Source organism: Oryzias latipes, chromosome 8 (genome assembly GCF_053564925.1).
Source record: "Oryzias latipes strain Hd-rR chromosome 8, Olatipes_Hd-rR_3.1".
Classification (NCBI taxonomy): Eukaryota; Metazoa; Chordata; class Actinopteri; order Beloniformes; family Adrianichthyidae; genus Oryzias; species Oryzias latipes.
The window spans coordinates 5,558,095-5,582,538 of record NC_136244.1 but is presented as its reverse complement, the minus strand read 5'-3'; the positions used below and the strand labels follow the sequence as shown (position 1 = coordinate 5,582,538).

The 24,444-nt window shown below is 40.7% G+C and overlaps 2 protein-coding genes, 1 long non-coding RNA gene and 1 pseudogene across 17 annotated transcripts in view; 2 read left to right on the top strand and 2 right to left on the bottom strand.

The window, feature by feature from the left end:
* LOC101156979 (protein KRI1 homolog) overlaps nt 1-20,180 on the bottom strand; it is a 95,283-nt gene extending 75,103 nt beyond the window's left edge. The window contains exons 1-20 of one of the 13 annotated variants that reach the window (XM_078951230.1): nt 19,975-20,159; nt 19,784-19,860; nt 19,611-19,713; nt 19,427-19,529; nt 17,897-18,691; nt 13,714-13,961; nt 13,514-13,636; nt 13,311-13,433; nt 13,070-13,189; nt 12,749-12,874; nt 10,554-10,725; nt 10,245-10,472; nt 10,047-10,165; nt 9,816-9,955; nt 9,589-9,730; nt 9,239-9,382; nt 8,448-8,756; nt 8,318-8,365; nt 8,065-8,228; nt 7,004-7,986 (exon numbers count right to left, since the gene is read on the bottom strand). In XM_078951230.1, the coding sequence (XP_078807356.1) occupies nt 7,930-7,986; nt 8,065-8,228; nt 8,318-8,365; nt 8,448-8,756; nt 9,239-9,382; nt 9,589-9,730; nt 9,816-9,955; nt 10,047-10,165; nt 10,245-10,472; nt 10,554-10,725; nt 12,749-12,874; nt 13,070-13,189; nt 13,311-13,433; nt 13,514-13,636; nt 13,714-13,961; nt 17,897-18,036 (2,403 nt within the window). In that variant the 5' untranslated portion in view covers nt 18,037-18,691; nt 19,427-19,529; nt 19,611-19,713; nt 19,784-19,860; nt 19,975-20,159 and the 3' untranslated portion in view covers nt 7,004-7,929. The other 12 variants (XM_078951229.1, XM_023958000.2, XM_078951232.1 and 9 more) reach the window with 12 other exon arrangements.
* On the top strand, nt 84-6,596 carry LOC111947835 (uncharacterized). Of its 2 annotated transcripts, XM_078951335.1 has the most exons (7): nt 84-783; nt 934-1,110; nt 1,279-1,337; nt 2,131-2,178; nt 2,274-2,348; nt 2,438-2,569; nt 2,652-2,689. In XM_078951335.1, exons 1-7 carry the CDS (start codon nt 768-770, stop codon nt 2,682-2,684), a joined length of 540 nt encoding a protein of 179 aa, XP_078807461.1. In that variant the 5' UTR covers nt 84-767; the 3' UTR covers nt 2,685-2,689. The 2 variants fall into 2 exon arrangements, 1 of the variants encoding a protein (XP_078807461.1); XR_013657667.1 differs by lacking the exons at nt 84-783; nt 1,279-1,337; nt 2,131-2,178 and adding exons at nt 4,281-4,368; nt 4,516-4,645; nt 4,740-6,596 and having other exon boundaries at nt 790-1,110; nt 2,274-4,204.
* Nucleotides 13,956-16,676, top strand: LOC111947833 (uncharacterized). Its single transcript, XR_002873775.2, has 3 exons — nt 13,956-15,416; nt 16,405-16,496; nt 16,613-16,676. It is a non-coding gene; the product is annotated as an uncharacterized LOC111947833 (long non-coding RNA).
* Nucleotides 20,181-21,009: 829 nt separating the features above from the next.
* Nucleotides 21,010-24,444, bottom strand: part of LOC105353547 (protein KRI1 homolog) — a 31,264-nt pseudogene continuing 27,829 nt past the window's right edge. The window contains exon 13 of the transcript XR_013657607.1: nt 21,010-24,221. The product of XR_013657607.1 is annotated as a protein KRI1 homolog (transcript). The remainder of the gene's footprint in view (nt 24,222-24,444) is intronic.

Here is a 24,444-nt window from a genome sequence, read left to right as displayed (position 1 = left end):
GGAAAAAGGATAATTATTGAGAAAAATAAACAGACATTAGTGAATAGTAACCATGCCAGCTGCCAAAGGAAGCATGTGTGGGACCCTAATCACGTGGTTTCCGCTGAAGGAAGCAATTGCAGTAAATGTCCTGCAGAGGGCGCACGAATCACAGAATTATTTTTATTTGATTGACAAAAGTTCTTTTTATGATATTAAGACCTTTAATTATTTCAATTAGTAGTTTTGTCTGATTTCATTTTTGATAGATTTAACATATTAGAACTTAAGAAATTAATAAATGTTAGATTCCCTGATGCAAAAATCACCACTTAAAGATGTAAAAAAAGAAAATGGATAAAGTGTAGATTTAGTTAAAATTGGCTGTAATAACTTTTTAAATAGCTTAAGGTGTGAAATAAAAAATGGTGATATTTAGGTGTACTTATGAAGTGTTATTCCTGGTGTAATTGCAAGAAATGCTGCATAGTGTACAGAACCAATCAGGTGGAAAATGCATTTAACGTCGGTAAGGTTTAGAGGACTTTTTTGTTAACCTTCCCCTCTTGCAAACGTTGATCAGTTTAATATTAATACATGCAATTGTGTTTTTAAAAGTGAACCTTTGTCTACCCTTGTATTGATCAAGTGGTATAGGTTTATATGGGAATAAGAAAGTAAGCAGTGCTGGCAAATTGTGTTTCCAAAAAGTAATTGTTACATTAATCTAATTCAATGTCCCTGATTTCATTTTCATGTTGATGCAATCCTGCAGGAATTAAAAGAACATGGCAGCAGCTAAAAGTGAAGTATAAAAACAAAATTCAATCAGGTCAAATTTGAGCATGTCATGGATGTAGGCTTTGTTGACAATATTTGACATATGAAACATCTACATAGCAATACATGTCTAATGTTGTTTTCATTGTTCACTGTCATTTGATTTGTCTTCAGCCAACAGAAAGAAGGCAGAGGCTTGCAAAACAAGGGGAGGCCCTGCACCACCACCTCTGACAAATGCTGAGGAGATGGCCCTGAGTCTGAACAGTGGAAGGCCAGTGGCTGAGGGAATTCCTGCAGGGAGTTCATCAGAGCCAGTCACTCCCCAGGACACAAGTGCCTTCATAAAATGTAAGAGGCCTCCCCCCACCCACACACACACACACACACACACATTATATATATTTTCATTTCAAATGTGCAAAATGCCAGCCTCAAGCCCCTCAGAAGCACCAGTACTTGGATAAATATATATATAATATTTTAACATTGCATTGGGCTTTGCATTGGTCTCAACAGATTCTGATGGCAATATCTTCCTTTTAGAGTCTCCAGTCACAACTGAACCCCAGGCAGTTGTAAGTAGTAGGGTTGCACGATATGAGGAAAACTCGTGATATGCGATATTGGTAATTAATATTGCGATAACGATATAAATTGCGGTATATAAACAAATAGCAAAAAAAAACAAAAACATCATTTCCATTTCACTGCAACAGTTTAAAAATTATACTCCAAATGACCCTTGTCGACGTAGGAGGCAAACATCAAACAATCGGCCGTGATGCAGCGGTAGGGCGGTCGACCCATGATCGTAAGATTGCAGGTTTGATTCCCGCCTTGCACGCCCAAGAGTCGAAGTGTCCTTGGGCAAGACACTGAACCCCACCTTGCCTCTGGTGGTAGGCGGGCGCCTGTGTTTGGCAGCGGAGCGACCACCAGTGTGTGAATGTGTGTGTGAATGTGTGTGTGACTGGGTGAATGGGTCAGTGACTGTAAAGCGCTTTGTCCTTGTAGGAAGAAAGGCGCTATACAAGTATACGCCATTTACCATTTACCATACGCCATAAAAGGGCTCATCTGATTGATCAAAAACGTAAACGGGTCCTTCCGATTGGTTAAATGCATAAAGGGATTTATTTCATTTGTTCAATATTTCAAGCTGCCATGAGTTTGTTTTAGCACATTTAAGATAATCATTTATTGCGATTTTTGCTGTCTTTTGCGGTATGCATATTGCACAGCTTGATGTCGCGATAACGATAAATTTGCGGTATATTGTGCAGGCCTAGTAAGTAGCCTACATAACACACCAGAAATTAGCACGTGTAGTATTATAAAGTGTGCTCAACCAAACCCTCATCTTCTCAGGATGTAGAGGATGACACACTGTCTGCTTATACCGACAGACCTAGAGAGGTAATCTTATGTTTGTACATGTCAAACAATCTTCACAATCACATTCACATTATTGTGTCGACTAACCTATTCTTGTCCCCGTCCCCACCCTCCAGAGTGTGGAGGAACAACCGCCGCAGGATGAGGAGGAGGAGGAAGGTCCATCAAACTCCTCTGCACGGATGAACACAGTTCAGTGACGTATAGTAAATGCCAGAGTGTTATTCTATGGAATTCATGTTGATGAACAGGATTTAACCCCACACTACTGTATTTTCAGTTATCAGTTAAGGAGTTATATAGACTTCATCTTATTAAAGAAATAGAGAAAACTGATAAAGAGATGTCCTACTTAGATCGACAGATCCTTAAGTCAGATCTGGAAATTGAGATCCTAAAACACAAGCTACAGGTATGGTGTGTATTGTGATTGCTGAATTCTATAAAGGTTTTGGATGAATATTGAATTCTTACTGTTGCTTTTCAATTTGTAGGAAATAATGAAGACCAAATACATTGTGACTTGAATTTATTCATTGTGGGATTCTTTTTTTATTTATCTTTTTTTTTTCTTATTGTTGTAATTCTCTATGAATTAATGCAGCCTCCTCGTCTATTGGGTCCTCCAAAAAAGGACAAGCCATTCTTGTCACTTAGACCGTCTCTGTGTGACGGAAATGTGGGCAATGAAGGTTAAAGCAAAAAATACCGCTTCGTCTTTAAAAAGGGGAGGGGACCGGCAGAAACCTTGAGTTTGGAGAATAAAACCTGCTCCCGACCAGGTTAGGTTCACAGCATAAGTAACCATGGATACTGACTCCGAGTAAAAGTTACCTCTCCTTCAGAAACGGGTTTGACTTACACTGCTTTCTCTGGTTTAACAAACCTCCCATTCTGAAACAGAAAACCCAGGGTTTCCCTGATTTCAGGGTTAACACACTCAGAGTTTACACTTAACCTCCTTTCTGAAACAGGCCCCTGGAATACCCCCCTGCTCAGGGCCCAATACACACAAAAACACACCACAACACAAACAGTGATTAAACGAAAAATACAAAACAGAAGAGGTGAACCTGAGCAGGACACAACTAATTTATGGGCCGAAAACAGGGGGGAAAATGAAATGCAAAATGAATCCTGAATGTTTCCAGACCAGTTCCATCGTTTCCCCTGTATTGGAATCAGCTTCAGTTCATTGCACTTTACCATGGCTCCTATTAAAAACGTTCTGTGGCTCAGGATCATTTCAACTCGGCCTTTCCTAATAAAACACTACATCATGAACGTTGTTTATAAAAAAGGCATCTCATTTTCGTGTGATTAGAGATAGCTTAGTGGAATACTTAATGGCATTTATATCAAAAGGTTCTAGGTTTGAGTCTGGCACTGTACAAATCCTTTTTGCGTGCTTTTTTTTCTTCAAGTGATATGTATTTTGCTGTGTCAAGCACTTCTCACAGAAAGCGTCACATGTTGTGTTGTTTTACATTTTTTTAATCATAATTAACAAAATTGTTCAGTTTTACATTTTTTTCATCATTATTTCCACATTGAAGTGTTACAAGGAGCTTAGTTGAAACATATGTCGATATACATCCAGTCCGCCACCAGATGCTGCTGTTCTGTGTGGTTTCAAAGCCCTGAACGGGTGGTTCATTTTTCCCACACAATTAGATGAACCCCCAGTGAGGCTTCATGGGGCTTCTATTCCCATCCCTAGTAAAAGGACTCAAATGATTAAAAGCTTTAGTAAAAAGGTCCACATGTCAAGCTCACCCACCAAAGCCAAACCAGGAAACCAGCATCCAGATGGAACTCCCACAGCTGCTATTTATCAGCCTTGTGAGCCAATCACAGCTCAACAGACAGGTGCTGGCCATGAATATTAACCTATGGAACACCATGAGGGACAAACTACCACCCACAGCCCTGTCTGCCACATGAGGATGTCATCAAGAAGGGACAACAGTAGGGAAAGGGACTGAACCAAGTGAACAGCTTCCTCTCTTCAGCAGACACGTTCCGAGTACAAGTGTGTCAAAAGCTGGTAAATACTTATAGATGATGCATCTTTTTGTTTAGTTTGTTTGCTCAGTTTAATCCATTTTGATCCTTGCATTTAGCACAGACATTCTCACCGTTCAGGCCGGTGATTGGAACAAGCGGAAGCCAGAAAAGTTGGACCAGACATTACCAAAATGATACTCCCAGGTAAAGAAATGAGCAGCATTGTAGATAAAGGGATCTGTTCCCACAAGGATCAATCATAATGACCTTGAAGGACATTGAAGGACTTTATCTGAGCCTCAGGAAAACAAGTACCAGCTGTTTCATCAACATACGTGTGATGAATTGCAGATTATGGTGCCATGATAAAAAAAAGGCTTTATGATGTCATGCTGCTGACCATACTGTGATTGGTGAAGTCCAGCAGTGCTGGGGGTCCTTGAAGTGTTGTTTGAGAGCATCTCCTCCCTGCTTCTGGAAGGTATAGCCCAGCAAAGCCAGGACGTTTTCTCTTTGTAATTTGCATGGATGTCCAGGGCTTGTAGCACTTATGTGTTTTCCTCTTTAATTCTTAGGCAGCACAGAGGCATTAATGGAGTGAGGACGTGAAGGACTAACTGTCTGCCGAGGAGGAGATCATGTACAGCGCCTGCAAAAGTATTTGGCCCCCTTGAACTTTTCAACCTTTTGCCAAATTTCAGGCTTTAAACACAAAAATATAAAGCTGACATTTTTTGTGAAGAAACAACATCAAGTGGGACACAATCATGAAGTGTAAAAAATTTATTGGATATTTCAAACTTGTTTAACAAATAAAAACCGGAAATATTGGACAAAATTATTTAGCCCTTTTTACTTTCAGTGCAGCAAAGTCTCTCCAGGTGTTCAGTGAGGATCTCTGAATGATCCAATGTTTGACCTAAATGACCAATGAGGATAAATAGAATCCACCTATTCAAGTCTCCATATCAATGCACCTGCTCTGTGATAGTCTCAGAGAGAGCATCATGAAGAACTGGGAACACACCAGGCAGGTCCAAGATTTTTTTTTCAAGCACTGAGACGCTGTCAGCGCCCAGGAAACAGGCTGTACTTTTACTATATTAAGCACCTTTTGACCCAACAGTCACAGATAAGTGTGACAGAGATACTATTTACTTTACTGTTTTACACAAGGACACTGTGATACAGTGTGTGAAGGGACTGTTGATTAAACCAGTTGTGGACACCCCCCTCCTTATGAACACCTTCAGCACCACCGCGGCCCAGGTTATCAGTCCAGCATTTCGTCTCCATCCCTCAGCCTTGGACTTTGCATCCAACATGTGAGCCACACGGGAGGGGGGGTTCGACCGCATGTGGTCAGGCTTGCAGGGCTTTCAGTTGTTTTTTCCACAAAAGTGGAACTATTAGAGAAAGAATGCATATTTACTGTCCCAGTTCTGACCATGCAGTTGTTTTTATGCAACAATAAAAGTCTAATCAAAGTGTCACGGGTAAAAAAGGTGTATCTTTTTGAAAGTGACAAAGCTGTGATGTTAACCTTAAACATCTGATTTACTACAAAACATAATCTGGTAGTTTACAAACTACCACAAAGATGCAGAGATGTTAATTTGTTTAAATTAAACTTTTAAGATCTGCTGAAAAACCATGCTCCTAAAAATACAAAAAAAGCTAAAAAAGAAAATCCTAAAGCTATATCACCAGCACAGAAATGTATGTACTTGTGATTTTTACATTTTTTTTCTTTGTAATTTTCTTTTTTAATAGAAAAGTAGTTTATGAATTTCCTCCTTAAATGTGAATCAGAACCCGTCAAAGGTCAAACAGAAGTGGTATCCTGTGTCCTTACTGTACTTTCTAAAATAAAATACCCCAAAATATTTCTGTGTTCCTCCACAAAAACAAGGTAAATATGACCACAGGCTCGCTGTTTTGCCCTTTTCCTCGTCTGTGGCCTCAATCCTGCTGTGAACTCTGCTTTTCGAAGAAAAATCTGGCTCCCCCGGGGGGGAAAGTACAGGGAGGGCAGGACTTCTGTCTCATGTTACGAAGCCAGACTGTGCAAAAAGTATACGTCCAATGGAGACCTGTACAGTAACAGGCCTGGCCCCAAGTGGGAGGAGGGAAGAGAGGAAAAAAAACAGTAATTTCTGGGAAGTCTCTAAGTTCAACAAAAGACGGTTTCACTCACTGTCTGTGTAAAAACGGCTTCAAGGTCAACCACAAGAGTAAAAAAATGACTTTCTCTGCCGGCAGACATGTATTAGAGTAAAAATAAAAAATGTGTTGTTATATATTTGCTTTTATGAGTTTTACCTTAAAATGTGAACAAAAATTGAGAAAAGTATCCATAACTGTTGACCTACAAGGTCCTAATCTGTATTTTTTATCATTACCATTAAAATATCAATGAACAATGTTTACTCGCTCATTTTAAAACTAAGTGTAAACCTTTACAAATTGTACATTAAACTTTTTTATAAGCAATGAAAACATTCATTCTTCTATTCATTCATACCTTCTTCTAATCCGTTTAGTCCCTTTCGGGGTGCCCGGGCTGCTGGAGCCTATCCCAGCCACTTGTGGGCGAAGGCTGGGGACACCCTGGACAAGTCGCTATTCTGTCACAGGCCCACAAATAAACAATCACATACCCATGCACACCTATGGACAATAACGAGTAACCAATTAACCTATGAAGCATGATTTTAGAAAGAGAACATGTTCTGTTCCTGGTCCCCCAGCCGGGACTTGAACCAGGGGCCTTCTTTCTCAGGCAACCGCAATAAGCACTGCTCCACCGTGCAGCCGCAACAAAACCAGAAAAATCCAATTCTATAATAAATAGCAGCATTTGTTTATTTACAGAACATTCAATCATTAACAAAACCAGTACAGAACAAATATGTACACTTATAAACAACATATTTACAAGCTGAATGGAAACAGAACTTGTGCCATTTTGTCCTCACAAGCTGACAAACCCAGAAACCCTGGTCAGCTGTTTCACCCTCACTTTTCAACCATTCATGCTTATTTACTCCCACAACACAAATACAGATCCAAAAGGTAGTTGTTGTCTCCCTGTGCCATTTCCCAGAAAAAAAGGGGAATTTAAAAACAAACACGCAAACACCGGGGAGATCCAAGAGCCATTTGAACAGGAATGCTGGCATGACGGGGACACAAATACATGTGCCACGGTACAGCGGTTTGGTGGCATCAAAGCTTTTTAACAACATGAAAAAAGGATGATTTAAAGGTTTCTGTCAAATCCACCGACAAGCATGTGGAGAGTGGAAGCTCTTATAGATGCAGAGGGAACATCTGGGAGCCCAGACAGAGGATGGTATAATCAAGGCACGACCACATGATGATGAGTGTTTTCTGTGAGGTTACATTCATCTTTGACTTCATGTGCTTTGAAAATAAGATTTTTTTAGGAAGTTTATCCATCTACGTCTGATAAAAGAAAAGTGGTTTGTTGTGTATAAACCAAAACTGTTCCCTGATCAGCAACATAAGACTTTTCTCCACATCAACTATCAGAGTCTGAACATCGAGAGAAGAAAAATCGACCTGAGAAATTAATGATGTTTGATGAGCATTCAGATGTTTTCTTGTGGGATTGAAACTCGTTTGCGCTGCAGACAAACCATCTGTTTGTGAGGATTCAGTGGTTGGAACATTCAGGCTTCACCTCTTTGTGCATTTGAGGTAAAAACGCTGATCGTCATCAAATCCACCTTAAGACAGCATTCAGTTTTCAGTGAAGGTGGGATTGTCGGTTTCTTCGTCCACGCTCACAACTTGCCTCTGATCAAAAAGCAAAGAAAAGAATGTTAGATAAAGTATTTTGCAGGGCGGTATCTACAAAGTTTTTGTAACATTTACTTTTGGGTAGGAGTAACCGTCAAGGCTGTTGCTTCTCCAAATGTGCACCTGGTCCTCTGTGGTTTTCTGATAAACAGGGTTATGAAAGTGGATGGTGTTGGAGCTTCTCAACCTGAAGGTCTTCCACAGCAGCACGCCACCAACAGCCAACAGTGAGAGAACCGCTGTTGGATGAACAGATATTGGGGGTAAGACGTCACATGTTGAGGGTGAGCAACAGCTCAGTGTTTCGGCAGCTGCTGCAGCAACTCACCCAGAGGGAGGACCAAGTAAAGAGCCACACCAAGCCCACGTTTGCTTTCTAAAAGGGAAAGGATTGTTATGTACAGCTGAGAAAGAAGTCAATGCGAAACGTCTTCAGATGAACCCCCTTGACAGCTTACCCAGAGAGGTTGTGGGGGCCTCTGTGAAGGTCTGCAGGACTTTCATATCGATCAGCCTGGGAGTGGTGGTCTTTGGGAGTGGTATGGTGCTCCTGATTGGAGGCTTGGTGGTCCTCTGTGTCTGTGACCTTGGGGTGGTGTGGGTTACAGCCCTGGGGGTGGTACTGGTGATCACCACCGGTGCTGCTGTGGTGGTGCTGTGGTGGAGTCTGGGATTCAACGTGGCTCTAGGTGACGTCCTGAGAGGCAGACGGGTTGTGAAAACAGATGGAGTTTCTGACTGAGATGGTCCTGCAGGTGTTGGTGCCTCTGAAATGCAAAAAACATTACATGAATTTATTATTTAAATAATCTACTACATTTTTTTTTAAAGGATCATAAAGTGCGCCGTCAATGAAAGGTCTATTTTTTTAGTCTTATGTCATATATAAGGCATACCGAACTATAAGGCGCATTAAGCGAGACAGGAGCGAGTCCATCAGTCAGTCAGACTATATTAACTGCGTTCCTGTAACTTCCAACCCTGTTTGCAACATGTATAAAACCAGACTAATACCGCTAAAACAAATGTTACCGTGACAATGTCAACTCCCAATCCTGTTAACACATAAAAAAAAAAAACCACAGTCCAACTCTACTACACGTTAGCATATTTTCAATAACACCCAACCTTGTTTGCAAAAGCACAACCAGAATTGATATATTAAGGCGCTCCAAATTGGACAGGGGAAGACTTTGAGGACCAGGATTTATCTACTGGATGTATAACGTTTCTGTGAAGATTTACCCACCTGGCACACATGACCTCATATCACTGGCAAGCATCTGGTGATCTGGACAGACGCAGGTGTATTTCGGTGGATGACTGCCCACTTGAGGGGCAGCAAGGCACATGAAGTCACAGTAGGATCTGGACGTGTTGCACCAGTCTCTTCCTGCAGCAGGAGAGTTCACTTTTTGGTTATTTAACTTTTATGGAATCACAAATAAAAACAGTATTTCAGGTAGATACTTTTGGAATTGTGTTCTGTAAACTAAAATACCATATGAAAATCTTCTTTAGGTGAAGATGATAAGGAGATACCAGCTTTGACTCAACCAAACTCAACACTCTGATCTGGTATTGGCTTAATCATTTTACCTGAAGGTTGTTTGAGATTATGGTAGAGGATGATGTCCTCTGGGGAATGCAGGTGCTCTGCCACTGGTCTTGTATCCTCACCGGTTAGTCGGTTGGCACTGAAGATGGCATTGTTGCCAACATCCGTCCAGAAAACTCTTTCCTTATCCAACACAAACAGCAATGCTTAAAGCCGGCCACTAACTTATATTTGTTAAACTTTTGGGTTTCCAGCAATGAATATCTACCTCGAATACAGTGAGTCCAAGCGGGTGAGCTAGTTTGTGCTCATCAATGATGAGCGTGCGCCGACCACCACCCTGCACATCTACGCTGGAGAGAGTGTGCAGCTTAGAGTCCACCCAGTAGAGTCGCTGGTTCAGCAGGTCTGTAGAGGTAGCGATCATGAGGACAGGGAGTTCAGAACAGATGGAACCGTAACCCAGACCAGACGGATGGAAGGAGTTTTTGGGGTTTACCAAGAGTGATGCCATTAGGCCAAACAATGCTGTCAGTGACCAGAGCGGAGCGGCCTCCTCCATTGAGACCTCCCTTCTCGATCTTAGCTGGATTTCCCCAATCAGTCCAATAAAGAAAGCTGTGAAATGTTGAAAAATGGCGGTAAAACAAAAAGTTTGAACCATGAGAAACACATGTAAATGAAACCATCATCTCACTTGCTATGGGGATCGACCACTATCGCCCGAGGCTTCGACAAGCCTTGGTGGAAGAGAGTTTTGCGATGGCTGCCATCAGCGGTTGCCACAGAGATAGTGCTACGAATACTGTCGGTCCAATAGAGGTTTTTATGGACCCAGTCGTAGGCGATTCCTTCAGGGGCATCAACGTCGCTGTCGATAACGGTTTGGTGCAGAGTCGAGTCGTCAGCTGAGTCTATGTTTGTTCTTCGTGAAACATCCAAAATGGTGTCAAACGTCAGCGAATGAAACCAACATCCTTTCCGTTCTGGTTTTAGTCAGACTCACCTGTAGATTTTCTTCAGAGAAATGTCTGACCAGTAGATCTCTTTAGTGGCTACGTCAATGTCCAGCGCCACCACATTCTTTAGGCGGGGAATTACTCGAGTGTACTCGCTTTTGTCAAGAGTCATCTTTCTCACTTCATGACGATTGGTGAAGAAGAGGTAGGCTATTGTACCTGCAAAACCACAGAACCGAGGTGGGACAGTTTCACAAATAGCATTGATTAGAATATTTCTGGAAAAAAGTATCAAAGTAATCATATGAATTTAAAGAGAGTTGGTGAGTTTAGCTTTGGTCAACACAACTGAATAATATAAACAGCTAAGACTTGTGTCTTAAAATTTGCAACTAGACAGTAAACTGGGCGGAAATTTGTAAACTACAGTTCCTTGTGGAATAACTGGTGCTGGAAATTGTGGCTTTGGGCTTTTTAACCGTTTAACACCTGAGCTTATACAAAACCGTGGACGTTCTTTTAATTGAACGTTACTATGCAAACAGTAGTTCTACTGTTTGCATAGTAACGTAATTCCAGCGCAGAAAAGCATCTCTTACATTAGTGAAGAGTTTACGCAATCAACGTAAATCAGCTGAAAATAGTACAGAGAGAGGCACGCCTCTCTTCTCTCTGTGCTGAACAGAATCTGTTAGAAGTACATTAATTGCGTAAACGGTTGAAGAGCCACGATAGGTCAAAGAGCGTGTGTTTATTTTCCTGTCGCCGGTGACAGCTCTGGCTTTAAAGGGTAAGAACCAGATTTGACCCTCAATTTTGAGCACAGAGAACCTGGTTGTGTGCAAAAAGTAATCTCCACATGAAACAGTCCATTTCAGACTCAAAAACCATATTTTCTGTAACAATCAGCAGACACCAATCCTTAGGATTGGATGATTTTGTGCTATCATACCTCCATGTTTCTGGTTCAAAGATATGCAAAAAATGTACAAAACTGTATTACAACAATCATAAGACTGGGTATGGATCATTGACTCTATATGAGAACTGGACTAGGTGACCCCTCCCCCTGGTGTTCCAAACAGGAAGTACTTCTATAGAGAAATAAACAGCTGTCACTCAGTCATTCTATTGGTCAGAATAAACATTCTTGCTCTGCTACCTTTTTTAACATGTTCTTGATGATCCTATGTTCTTTTTTCACGCTATTTTTTCCGTATTGCAAGTTATTCAAGTAATAAACTAAACTCAAACTAAAAAAAAATGCCTCAGATGCCTCTATAAAAATATGTGGTGCCTGCTAGCCCCCATGTCCAAACTTCAACACATTTGATTGACAGGGTTTGAGTAGCTCTTTTCAAATGGTAGGGGTGTGGACTTCCAAAAAGCTCACTCTGATTGGCAAGAGTGGCTGCCATAGAAATGTTGACTCAGACTGACAAGGACCAATCACTGCTTACTAACAGAATCTGGCTCCAATATGGCGGCGTCCGTATTGCAAAAAAATTAGCTACTGAATTGACTTCACCTCATTGGAGCCGGAAGTAACGCACTTTCTAAGGGTGACGTTACACTCGCTCGCTCCAGTTCTCATTTACAGTTAATCGTTTTAATGACAGATTCCTGATTTTGTTTGAATTGAATAACCAAGCACACGAGTCATTTTGATATGAACTTTGACCTTTGACAATAACTTAAGAGAAGCATTCCAAGAAGTGCTCATCTTGGACATTAGAGGGATAAAGTTACTCAAACTCTGAATTTGATATTTTTGTTGCTACTTAAAATGTGGAAAATGTGAATAACACATCTGTTGTAGCAGACTATGCTAACTAACTTCAAGGGGTTTATTAAAAAAAACAACAACACTAAAATATAAGATGTTGATCCTCATCTGTAGTGATCATTGACATAATATAGAACCAAAAAAGGGACTAATTCACCTGCTACGGTCAATAAGTAACTTTCAGTGGAGCAAACAGTGTTTATTGATATTGACTACAAATCAATCAAATGGATCCTTTTGTATCAAACGGACTTGCTGTGTTTGTCGACCAGGGCCAAAATTGAACTTTAAAAGTGCCAAAAGTAGATTAGATCAGGCACAAACGTGTGAATTATAACACATTTTTCTCACACTAATAACATCCCTGACTCTTTCTCCATTTCTGTGTAAAAGCAATTTACTTGATATTTTTCTGTTAAAGTTGGCAGAATAAAAGGGCAGAGTCCGGATGCTTACCAATAGATTTGCACGCTTTGGTTACTGGGTCAACCTGGTAACCCTCCTCACATTCACATTTGTAGCTGCCCATCGTGTTAATGCAGGTCTGGCTGCAGGTGTCTGGACTGGCGCACTCATCAATATCTGATGAAGGGAGACGTTTTTAAAAATGTATTTCTTGTCACTTCAGCTTAGTTGTGAGTTAACTGTTAATGAGAAAGAACACTGAGGGATTGACGGTTAACAGCAGAGTAACTAAAGATTTGTACATTATTTCAAAAAGGAGTAAAGTTCATTTTAAAATGACGACATAAAGCAGACGTCAGGGCATGGGCTCACCTTCGCACCGTCTTTTGTCTCTGAGGCTATATCCAGTCGGACACAGGCACTCATGGCCGATTTTCAGGTCATTGCAAATGTGAGAGCAGCCGCCATTGTTGTAAAGACATTCGTTGGAGCCTGCAAAGAAAAAGAAGAGGCCTTTTTATGGGGATATAATTACAACTCTAAGGACACGCAGGACCCGAGGTAAATGCATAAACTAGTAATTAACCAGAAAGTTGTGAAAAGCTGCACCCACCACATTCCCGAAGAGGCTCATCTGACCAATCCCTGCAGTCCCGTTTGCTGTCACACACTCTCTCCATGGTTATGCACTCCCCACTGCGGCACTTGAACTTGTCCGGGCCCTCACAGCGGGTCACTGTGCAAGCCAAATGAAATGATGAGTGAAAAAGGTACAGCTTTTCAGTGGGACTATGGAGCGTGGGAGGGTCCTCTTACCGTTGACACAGCCGGATTCGTCAGTCGTGTCTCTGCAGTCGTACTGCTGGTTGCACTGGCGACTGCCGTGGATGCAGGTTCCGTCGCCACATTCAAACTCATCTGGACAGCAGGTGGAGCGAGCTAAGGGCAAAGCGACTGTAGTAAGTAATGGGGCAGTGAAGAAATGCAGGACATGACGTTTGGAACCACAAACTCACTGCAGCCAGCTTCATCAGATCCATCCAAGCAGTCAGCATCTCCATCACACTTCCAGCTGCCGTGGATGTACTCTCCGCTGCCACAGTGGAACTCCATCGAGTGGCACTGATGAGAGGCGAGCGTCACGGGGGCTTCGGCGTGGCAGCTCTGGGGCCACTCGTCTGAGCCATCAAGGCAGTCGTTGTAACCGTCGCAGGCAGACTGGCGAGGGATGCAGATGCTGTTGTTGCACTGGAAGGATGCAGAGCTGCAGGTGATGAGAGGGCAGGAGGCCTCATCACTCCCATCATCGCAATCTGACAGATAAACCCACCCGGTTCATCATTCTCAGAACTGTGCATTGACCTCTGTTCACCTTGAAGAATAACAACCGCCTCCTTCATCACAGAACTGGGACAAGCTGCATGAGCGACGACGACCATCCGGTCGACTGAGAAAAACTGGACTGACTGACAGACACTTTTAGAAACTCATCGGTTTACTCAGCCTTTAAACTCCAGTGAGCGGATTTAGGGCGCCAGCTTCTTAATTTTATTATTCTTATTACTGTTGTTTCTTTATTGTATCATATTGTTTCTGATTTTATGTTAAGTCCTTTGGTTGCCTCTGCTTTTATAAGTGCTATACAAATAATAAATTGATTGTTGTAAAGACACCATTTAGTATTTAGGCATTAAGGAGCTGGGAAAACAACCCTGCTCCTCTTTACATCCACAAGGCTGCTGAGGAGCTTCACGGAGGGAGTGAACATCACTGAAACTCTGTTAAGACGTTGCAGCAGCAGCTGTATCTGCCTCCTCCAGCTCTCACCACATACAGACAAGCATCCTAACCAGCTCTATGTGTGATGGTGAGGTGTGTGGTGGAGGAAATCATCTCCATCCATAACACCACTCCTCAAAGGTGTGCATTCAGAGCAGAACGCCATCAGGGATTCTTCACACCTCATCACAAAGCGCTAAACACACCGGCCAGTGGACCTCAGAGAGACTGCAGCAAATAATACAAAAACATGACCTTTCAGAAATTAAAACAAACAAACAATTAAAACATTTGCAGTCTTTTCCAGAAACCCAAACCAACTAACAAAAAATGAAATGAAATATTGACATCATTGATTGGATGATGACTTTTGAAAAAGAGGGAAAGCTTTACTAATCACTGAACTTTTGCAGTGACCGTGGCCCGAAGCTGTAAAATGTACCTTCTGACAAAAGATATTGCCATGCCAGATAACTTCCTGTTGAAAGGTGTGCAAACGTCATCATCCAATCTGTGATAGTGCTCATCTTTTTGGGTTTCTTAATTAAACATTTTATTTATGAATTCTGGAAACTACTTTTTTTTGTCTGAAACATTTTCTTCTCAATATGTTTTATTGTTTCTGCCTGGAATTGTGTTTTTTTTTTTTTTTACATTTTGGTTTCTGAAACTTTTGTGTTGATTTCTACAATGTTTATTTTGTTTTTCTTTTTTTAAATGAATGCTTTTGTGTTGAGTGATTGGTTGATGTGATTTGCACTTCAGGGCCACCGTAAGCTAGCCTAGTGTGCATCACGATGGATGACATTGAGGCGAAGTAGTCGCTTTTTCTGTTCTCCCTGGATGATCCGACTGGATTATTTCAACGCACTCAATGTTTTGCAAAAGAAACAACAGGCCTGCAACGTTTTTTCTTTTTTTGATTTTGGGGTTCCGTACCGTGAGTAAACTAAACTGTGTGTGTGTATGTGTGTGTGAGCGTGCGCGCGTGCACGAGATCTAAGGTTCCTAACGGTTCAAACTGTTAATGTTCTACAGTTGTTACTTGTGTGCAGTGACTTTGTTAACTAAGGAGTATTTTTTTTATTGTTGAAGCAAAAATTCAATAAACAATCACGGCGTGTCTTTCAATGACAACAACAAAATGATAAGATAAAGGTAGACACGAAAACAAATATACAAAAAAAATAATAAATAAAAAAATATAAGTAAAAATAAGTGGCTATTATTACACAAGCTTAAATAGATCAAATAAATTGCACAATGTTTGGCCATTCTTATGATTCATGTTATGTATAGATTTAAAGAATAATTTGAGACGGTCCAATAATGCATTAATGTGATGTTTCACCTTTAAGAATGTACAAGTATGTATAAAATGTTTAGAAATTATAATGAGTACATTAACCAGAAAATCCACATTTTTCTCAATAAATTGTTATCGAATTTTAATTGTAATCCAATTTAAAGGGTTAATGATGATTTTTTATTTTTATTTGAGTCAATTATCAAAGAAAGACCAAAAGGTTTTTTTTCATGCAAACATTCAAAGAAAATATGTTCCACAGTTTCTACATTAATTCCACAAAAGACACAAAGATCTCTATACCAGTTAAAGCGGGTATGTAGAAAATGATTGGAAGGGTAAATATCATTCAATATTTTAAAGGTCACTTCTTTAGCTTTGTGAGGGATAGGATATGACAGAATGTTCGTATCCTTCTAGCTTCTGTGGTGCTGTAATTCTGCAAAATACATTTTCTTTTTAACGGGGAAGGATAATATGAATTATTTAAAATTTCTCAAATAAATTTGTTAGTTAGGGTCAGCGTCGCTCAAGTAACTTTCGGTTTTTTGACCATGGCGCAATAGTAATATGCATGTTAAGAGAGTCTTTGCCGCTTGTCATATTTCTGTTCTCCTTTTAGAGTCTAACAGGAAGTCAGAACCGAAGGCGCATCAGACTTTGAATGCCCATAAGCAACTACTTTGTACAACTACAGGACACCTGGCCATACAGGTAATATTACAAAAAACTGTTCACATCATTTGTAATATATGTAATAAAAAATAAATAAATATCAATCTACATCCATGAGTTAATAAGGAGTTGAAAAACAACCTTTGTTTTTCAAGAGCATGGCACATTCTGACTGCTAATCTGGACCCCCACCCCCAGCTGACAACGTAAGACCAAATGATTAGGTTCAATTTGTCACAAGATTTGGTTGGGTGGTCGTTTGGTTTCATTTTTAATTTTTAATTGGTATGTTTCAGGTGCCACAACACGAGATGGACGTGGAGAAGTGAAGATGATCAAAGAGTATGAGGTATCTTATGATCATCATGACCATATTTCAATGATTGACTAGCCTTGTAATATGGTTTTTACTTGTGATATTTTATTGAAGGTAAAATATTCTTTACACGTAATTTTTTTAAAGAGAAAATAGGTGCATATTTTTTCTATTAAGTTTTTAACTGATTTCTTATGCATTTTATTCTCTTACCCTTTTTAAATTATCTTTAGCTGTTGATGAATTATTACTGTTATTTTAGGAGCATAATTCTATTTCAGTTATACCTTTTTTACCCCCTGATTTGATCCCTCAGTTTTTTTTTTCGTTTTTTTTTTGGCTCCAGTGTTTTTCCTTTCACACTGGGAATAGTTCTGGTTTACCATCACAGTTGCTGTCCCATTGACAGCTCCAGCCTGGTGACTGGAGGGCTCTGCACCACTATGTGCCCAGGCCACGGTTGTGGGTGTTGACTCTTGGCGTGCATGGCCCCCAAACAAGTTTTTGTCTCAGGGTCAGCCCCTGTGAACAATGTTGTGTGACATGAAAAAAAAAAACATTGTCATATGAATATTGTTTAAATGAAACTAAATTAAGTATACTTTTAACATTTTTTACTCTCTTGGCCGTTTGTTTTTCTTGGAATCTATTCTTAATTATTTCTAATTACAGTTTTTTTCTTCTCAGGATGTCAGCCGAGATGCAGTGAAAGAGGACTGAACTAATCGCTTCAAGATTGTCTTGGTCCTTCCCAATGAAACACAGGACAACCAAGACCCAGCGTTTTTCTACAGAGAGCGTAATTATATCAGGGGAGGGGGGGGGCAGATTGTGCCCCGGTCAACCGCCCTACTGCTATAAGAGACCTGCCTTTACATTTGCGGTGATAAAGTATCACTATAGTGTCAAAAACGCGGCATCTAGCTCTGCTCTACGGATTAGTCTGAAAAACAAGCTAGCTTAGCTATACTCAAGCATGATGCAAAATGACTAATTTGCTGGCTAAAACAAAACCATGAGGCATTGCTAAGGCAAGTAACTTTGTGGACCAATGTCAAACAATTTTAAAAGATTGAAGTCAAGTAAAAAGACAAAAAAAAAAAGGGTTGAAAACGTTACCTACCAAACCCAGGCAACTTCGATCAACCCGCTCCCTCTTCTGTCTGCAGTGATACTAAGGCACGCGCTTCTGATCTTAAAATGGCGGGTGCATGGTGTGCGCATGCGCAACTTAGATGACGTCATTGAAAGTTGGATGAACATAATTTTTTTAAGTTATATTTACCAATTTAATAAACGTTGTTTCTGTCATGTAATGAATGATGCAGCTCAGAATTGCTTGTTCACGACACTGTGCGACAGTGCGATTTACGACAGTGCGATCTAGGGGAGTCGAGTTGGATGTGCGTGCCTGGAGAGTGTTAATAAAAAGTGTCTGCTGCTAACCACCGAACTATTGCCACTCGTCATTCCACAGTTTCAAAAATAAAAAATATGTTTGACTTACTTAAAATAATTAGGCATAACCAAAAAATGTGATTAAAATAATTAAAATGAACTAAAAAGATATTTGAAGCATTTACTAGAGGCCAGAATCACTTTTTTTTAGTGTACAGTTCAGCTTCACCACAACAGTCAGGAAAAAAATGGATAAGTATTTATTTAACATTCCGTCATGTCACTGTGTCCAACTGCATCGATCAAAAAGTCCTTAGTGTAGGCCATGTGATGTTTGTTGTGTTGATTTCACCAAAATTGCTTTTTTATCTTTAATTTGTTATTTGCATGCGAATGTTTTAAGCGGAGACTTTTATTTTGATGGTTCGCTTACTTCCTGTTCTTTCGCGGCATTCTCCTCAGTCCCCCATGAGAACTTCAGAGAGTAGGTAAGCCGTAGACGTTACTCGCACTAGTTTGACTGAAAAGAGAGTTTAAAGTTTAAAACATAGAAAAACAATGTTCATAACTTAAAACTCTTCTCACACCTTTTTTGTTTTTGCCAATTGTGTGAAAAATGTTGTTAAGGGTAAATGCAGCATTCAGAAGTGTGTTAGTGTTAGCAAGACTTAAGCTAACTTGCAGCATGGTCTCATGTGTGTCTGTGGGTGTTTTTTTTTTTTTGCCTTCCCTACAAGATACACACACTTCCTGTTGTGGAAGATGGTCTGTTATTAACTGCTGCTCAGTGACAGTTGTTGCACAATCCCATCCTTCAGATCCTTTATTTACCAGTTTACACTAAATGGTAATGAACTCTCCCAGTAAAGAATACATTTACAAAGTGATGCAGGGGTAGGGCGGAAGATTGCAGGTTCAATTCCCACCTTGCCTGTCCTTGGGCAAAACACTGAACCCCACCTTGCCTCTGGTGGAAGGTTGGCGCCAGTGTTCGCCAGCGGAGCCGCCACCAGTGTGTGAATGTGTGTGTGACTGTAAAGCGCTTTAGGCCTTCGAGGAAGGTAGAAAAGCGCTGTACAAGTATACGACATTTACCATTTACATTTAATTTTGTGTATAGAAACATTATTTACGTTTCACTATTAAAATCCCAACACTGCAGAGTTGTGTGCAGTACTTCATGTTTACAATCAGACTAAAGGTTTCTGTTGTGTTATTTTAATGAAAAGATGCTGTTTCTTGAACAGGACCTCACCCCTCCTTCTCCAGGATGACTGCCCGCTCATAGTCCTTGAGGAACATGGGTTTCACTGCAGCTTTCTTCGAGGTTGAAGGCTTCTCATCGCTGTGAGAAGTGTCTGAATAAAGAGGAACAAACGTTTCACGAAGGGGCAGAAAAGCCACGAGAAGCTAGCTGCTGCAAACATGTAAACAACCACTTTCAGAGTAGAACTTGGCGTCTTTCTCGTAGATCTTCGGGTCTTTTTTCTTCAGCAGCGACAGGATCCTGTAGAAGTCCCTCTCGACGGTGGGATCCAGCTCCTGCGGGACACAACTTTAGCTCAGTCAGTGCGTTTTAACTCAGCTAGTCTAGAAGACCTCATGTGCTAACCACTTCACTGTCGTCTGAGCTGGACCCCGAAGAGTCCGAGTCTCTCCCGTTGTTTCTGTCCCAAAATCGGGCCTTAACTGTAAAATACAAAACAAAAAGATGTCTCTTAAGCGGCAGCAGCCTGAAAAACAACTTAAAGCTACTTCTCATCGCTGGGTCGTTAGCATGTTAGCTAGCTGGTAGACACTTACGTTTCTGCAGCTCTTCTTTCTGTCGGTATTTGTCATATTTCTGAGCAAACTTTGTGTTAATTTTTAGTTCCCGTTTGCCTGACATTTTAAAAATGGAAAAAGGATAATTATTGAGAAAAATAAACAGACATTAGCGAGTAGAAACCATGCCAGCTGCCAAAGGAAGCATGTGTGGGACCCTAATCACGTGGTTTCCGCTAAAGGAAGCAATTGCAGTAAATGTCCTGCAGAGGGCGCACGAATCACAGAATTATTTTTATTTGATTGACAGAGAAAAGTTCTTCTGATATTAATACCTTTAATTTTTTCAATTAGTTGTTTTGTCTGATTTCATTTTTGATAGATTTAACATATTAGAACTTAAGAAATTAATAAATGTTAGATTCCCTGATGCAAAAATCACAATTTAAAGATGTTAAAAAAAATGGATAAAGTGTAGATTTAGTTTGAATATGTTATTTATGATTAATGTCTGTCAAAATGTGTTTTTTTATTAGACAATAAAAACAAGCATATTTACAATAAAAACAATAACTATTTTAAACTAAATGTTCAGTGGTTTCTTTAAAAAAAAAACAGTCAGTGTTGTGGTCGGTTTGTTGGAATTCACTGATCAAATGTCATTGATTCTCTACTTGGTCTGTGAGTAAAAATGTCAACAGCGTTCCATAAACTCAAACAAACACAGTATCTGGTCAGTGCTGCATTTCTGCTGCATGTGGGAAGACCTGAGTGGGTGGGACTGTGCCAAATGTGAGACCACATGACGTCATGGCAGTTCAGGCTAAGTGTGGGCTGTTCTGGCAAGTTTCTTCTGGCTCGGTTTCATTATGGACTGACAACAATAAATAATCTGTTGGAATCAAGCCCTTTTTACAATTATCTCTGAGAGCAGAAAAACTCCCAGGAGTTATCCAAAGCGCTCCTTTGTTTCTCAGTCACAGGCAGCTGTTTATAAATCAATACTTCAATGATATTTCTGTAGCTTCAAGAGAAAAAGGTTACACCGATGTTTCAAGAAGTAGAAAAAATTAGTTTATGTTCTGTTAGACACTTTATTCTTATTATGAAATTGAAAACATAGTGTTACGCCCCCTAGGGGGGCATAACACAAAAAGTTCAGATTTGGCTGATAATTTAACTAAAACACCAGACGAATGTCAATATACAAAAATGACACAAATTTATTTACAAATAAACAACCACCAACAACTACAAGTAAAGCAAAAAGGCTTCAGGGTGAACCAAGGCCAAAATAACAAACAAAACCCCACCTAACTGAAACATGTAATCTTACCTGTAAATGAAAGAAAAAGGGAACTCAATGACAAACACTAACCTCCCTAGACTAACAAAAACAGGAGAAAACATGTACTAAAGAAAATGGCAGTTCACCCCTACAGCTTCACTTCAACAAAATTATAAAGCAAAGGACTAAACAGAGTGGGCACAACACCATAAACTACACAGAAGAAATAATACAAAACACTAAAGTGCAACACAACTAAACAGGTGGTGAGATCAAAAACAAAATGGAGAAGAGGGCCAAGCTGCAGTGGAGACTGTTGCAGCAAGGCTCCCTTCTCACAGGCTGGAGGTCCAAATGGTGCTTTTAAGGCTGCCTCCACCAGCTCTGGTCCAATGGGAGGCCACGCCCTTCCCAGCACACCTGAAAATAATCAGACATACAAACCCAAAAAACCCACAGAAGTCCCACTCTGAATTTAAATACACAAACCACAGAACAAAGAGAACAAACTACACCAAAAACAGCCACAGCCGTAACACAGTTATTAGTAATAACTGCTGCTCAGTGACAGTTGTTGCACAATCCCATCCTTCAGATCCATTATTTACCAGTTTACACTAAATGGTAATGAACTCTCCCAGTAAAGAATACTTTTACAAAGTGATTTCTCAATTTTTTTTAATCTAAAATCTAGTACTAATAATTACATAGTTAACAGTTGGTCTATAAATTTTTTCTCAACAAACAGCAGTTTTCCTTATTACTTTAACTTGATGTTCCAAATTCCATATTTTGTTTTAGTGACAAACAAAATAAGATTTTTTTTTTGAAACTGTAAAAATAAAGAGAATATAGCTCTTATCTAAACAGACCATAGTATTGTAACTTGCCCATGTCTCTTCCCACTCGTGTTTTTCTGTGTTTTGTTACAAACTAATTAAAATACATGTACTTCTTTTTCAGCTTGAAAACTCTGGTGAGCAAACTGTTCCTCCCAAATTAGGCCGGTCCCCAATAAAAGTCAACCTGAGCAAAGGTCATATGAAGCTGGCTTTTTGTTTGCTGAGGATGGGGTGAGCAGTGATGTTTTATGGTTGTCTCTATAAGGCATCTGTATTCATATCAGGTCATGTTGTCATGGTGAGCCAGAGGACGCATTACAGGAAAATCTGCATCCACTGAACAAACCACATCAGCGATGCTGCTTCAAAAGTACAAAGCAGTGACCACTACAGTAAAGGATGAGTGTTCTGGTCAGTTGAAAGCAAAGCCTAGAATAAAATAAAAGTTAACAATGAATCTAGAAAGGACATTAAATAAACTGGAGGAAAGACAACCTCATGATGACACGTATCTTCAGCTGCCCCACAACAGTCAGGAAAACGGATGGAAAAGTATTTAATAGTCCGTCATGTCACTGTGTCCAACTGCATCGATCAAAAAAGTCCTTAGCAATTACATTAACAATTCTAAACGGATCAAAACTGTCGTAGCTGGGTGAGACAGGTGACATGGGTAAGACACTTCTTGTTGTGGAAGATTATGGTCTGTTTCTGATTGGACGATAGAATGGGTACCTTAAAAAAACAATAAGAAAAAAGTGCCTGAATTTGGCCTGGGGGGTATTCCAGAAAGCAGGTTATGCAAGTTCCCATGGTAACATATTGTAGTATCCCCGTGTTCTGTTGCTTTGTTGATGTTCTATTAGATGCTAAATTGCTCTGTTGATTACGGTGAACAGTGGGCGTGGCAGGAGCCGGGAGGAAAAGCCGCGAGACTAGGGCTGCATTTACACTGCAGGTCTTGATGCCCAAATTCGATTTTCTGACAATATCCAATTTTTTTGACGACCCGCTTACATTATCTTTTAAAAGTGACCCGTATCCGATTTTTGCATTTATACTTTACAATGCTGAAACTATCAAACATAGACGTTCTGAGGACTACGTAACGTAGCAGCATTTCCGCCTTCCGCGGACCTGAGCACTGACCGCGCGGATTAAAAAAATTATGAGCGAGCAGGCCCTTAATAATAATCATAACAGTAATAAAAGCACATTTAGAAGATGCGTGTTGGTCCAAACGGCAAACGTTTAGCATGGCGAAACCCTCCCCTTTTTGTTGTGTTTCTATTTTGTGAATCAATGCGGTTGTCATGGAGGCAACACAGTGATGGAAGGAGGCGTTGCCTTGGGTGCTTGGTTGCTCCAGGATGAGGCAGGAGAGGGGATGCGCAGGAGAGGAAAAAGGGGGGCTGCTCTGCCAGCTTATGTGCTCTCTCTGAGTTTTGAACGAGGAAATGTTTGCAGACATTGTGCTTTACTAACAGTTTGATCCAAGCAAAGAAATAAACGGCTTCTAGCCTGTTCCAGAGCAACGGTGTCCCGCTTCATTAGTTACCGTTTGCGTCCTGACCGGGACCGGACCGGAAATAACAGCGGTTTGAAGCCTGAAGCTGAAAGGTAACACGCTGATGGGGCTGTTCTGCAGTTATGTGAGGGTTGTAGGGACACTTAACCCTCTTAGGTGGGGGCAGTGTAGCGACCAGGGGGTTATCCCCGCCTCCAGCGCCTAAGGCTCATGGGAAGTGAAGAGTTTTGGGGTGAAACCTTGAGTTTAGAAGGCTGGAAGTTGAACTAACCTCCATGCTGTTTTGGCTGTTTGAGAAACTTAATAAATAAACTAAATAAGCTTTTTGCTCTAAAGGAGATATTGTCTCTCTTTCTGATCAATCCTGCCTGAGACTGACCGGGATTGTGCAGTGTATGGGGCACAATTAGCTCTCCAAAGAAGGCTCTTCATGAGCAGCTCAGCTGTTGCTTCCCCGCTCAAGTGTTGGTTAGGCCGGATTGTTATAATACTTTTGCATCCACCATCCTTGCCAGAGTATGAAAAAATGACATCTAGATTTTTGTCTTTCAGAATCAAACACAGGCAGCTGTGGGGACTCCTCACTAACATCAAGCCCCCCATCAAGCCTGGCCTCCCAGTCATCAGACTCCAGGCGCCCGGAGGAGCCACAAGTGGCTCCACAAACATCAAACTCCAGGCGCCTGGAGGAGCCACAAGTGGCTCCACAAACATCAAATCCCAGGCGCCTGGAGGAGCCACAAGTGGCTCCACAAACATCAAATCCCAGGCGCCTGGAGGAGCCACAAGTGGCTCCACAAACATCAAATCCCAGGCGCCTGGAGGAGCCACAAGTGGCTCCACAAACATCA

Excerpts from the sequence above, each read along its gene's own strand:
- LOC111947835 (XM_078951335.1), top strand. Across the intron at positions 1,338-2,130 it reads CAACTGAACCCCAGGCAGTT|GATGTAGAGGATGACACACT; the intron begins GTAAGTAGTAGG and ends TCATCTTCTCAG. Across the intron at positions 2,570-2,651 it reads TCCTAAAACACAAGCTACAG|GAAATAATGAAGACCAAATA; the intron begins GTATGGTGTGTA and ends TTCAATTTGTAG.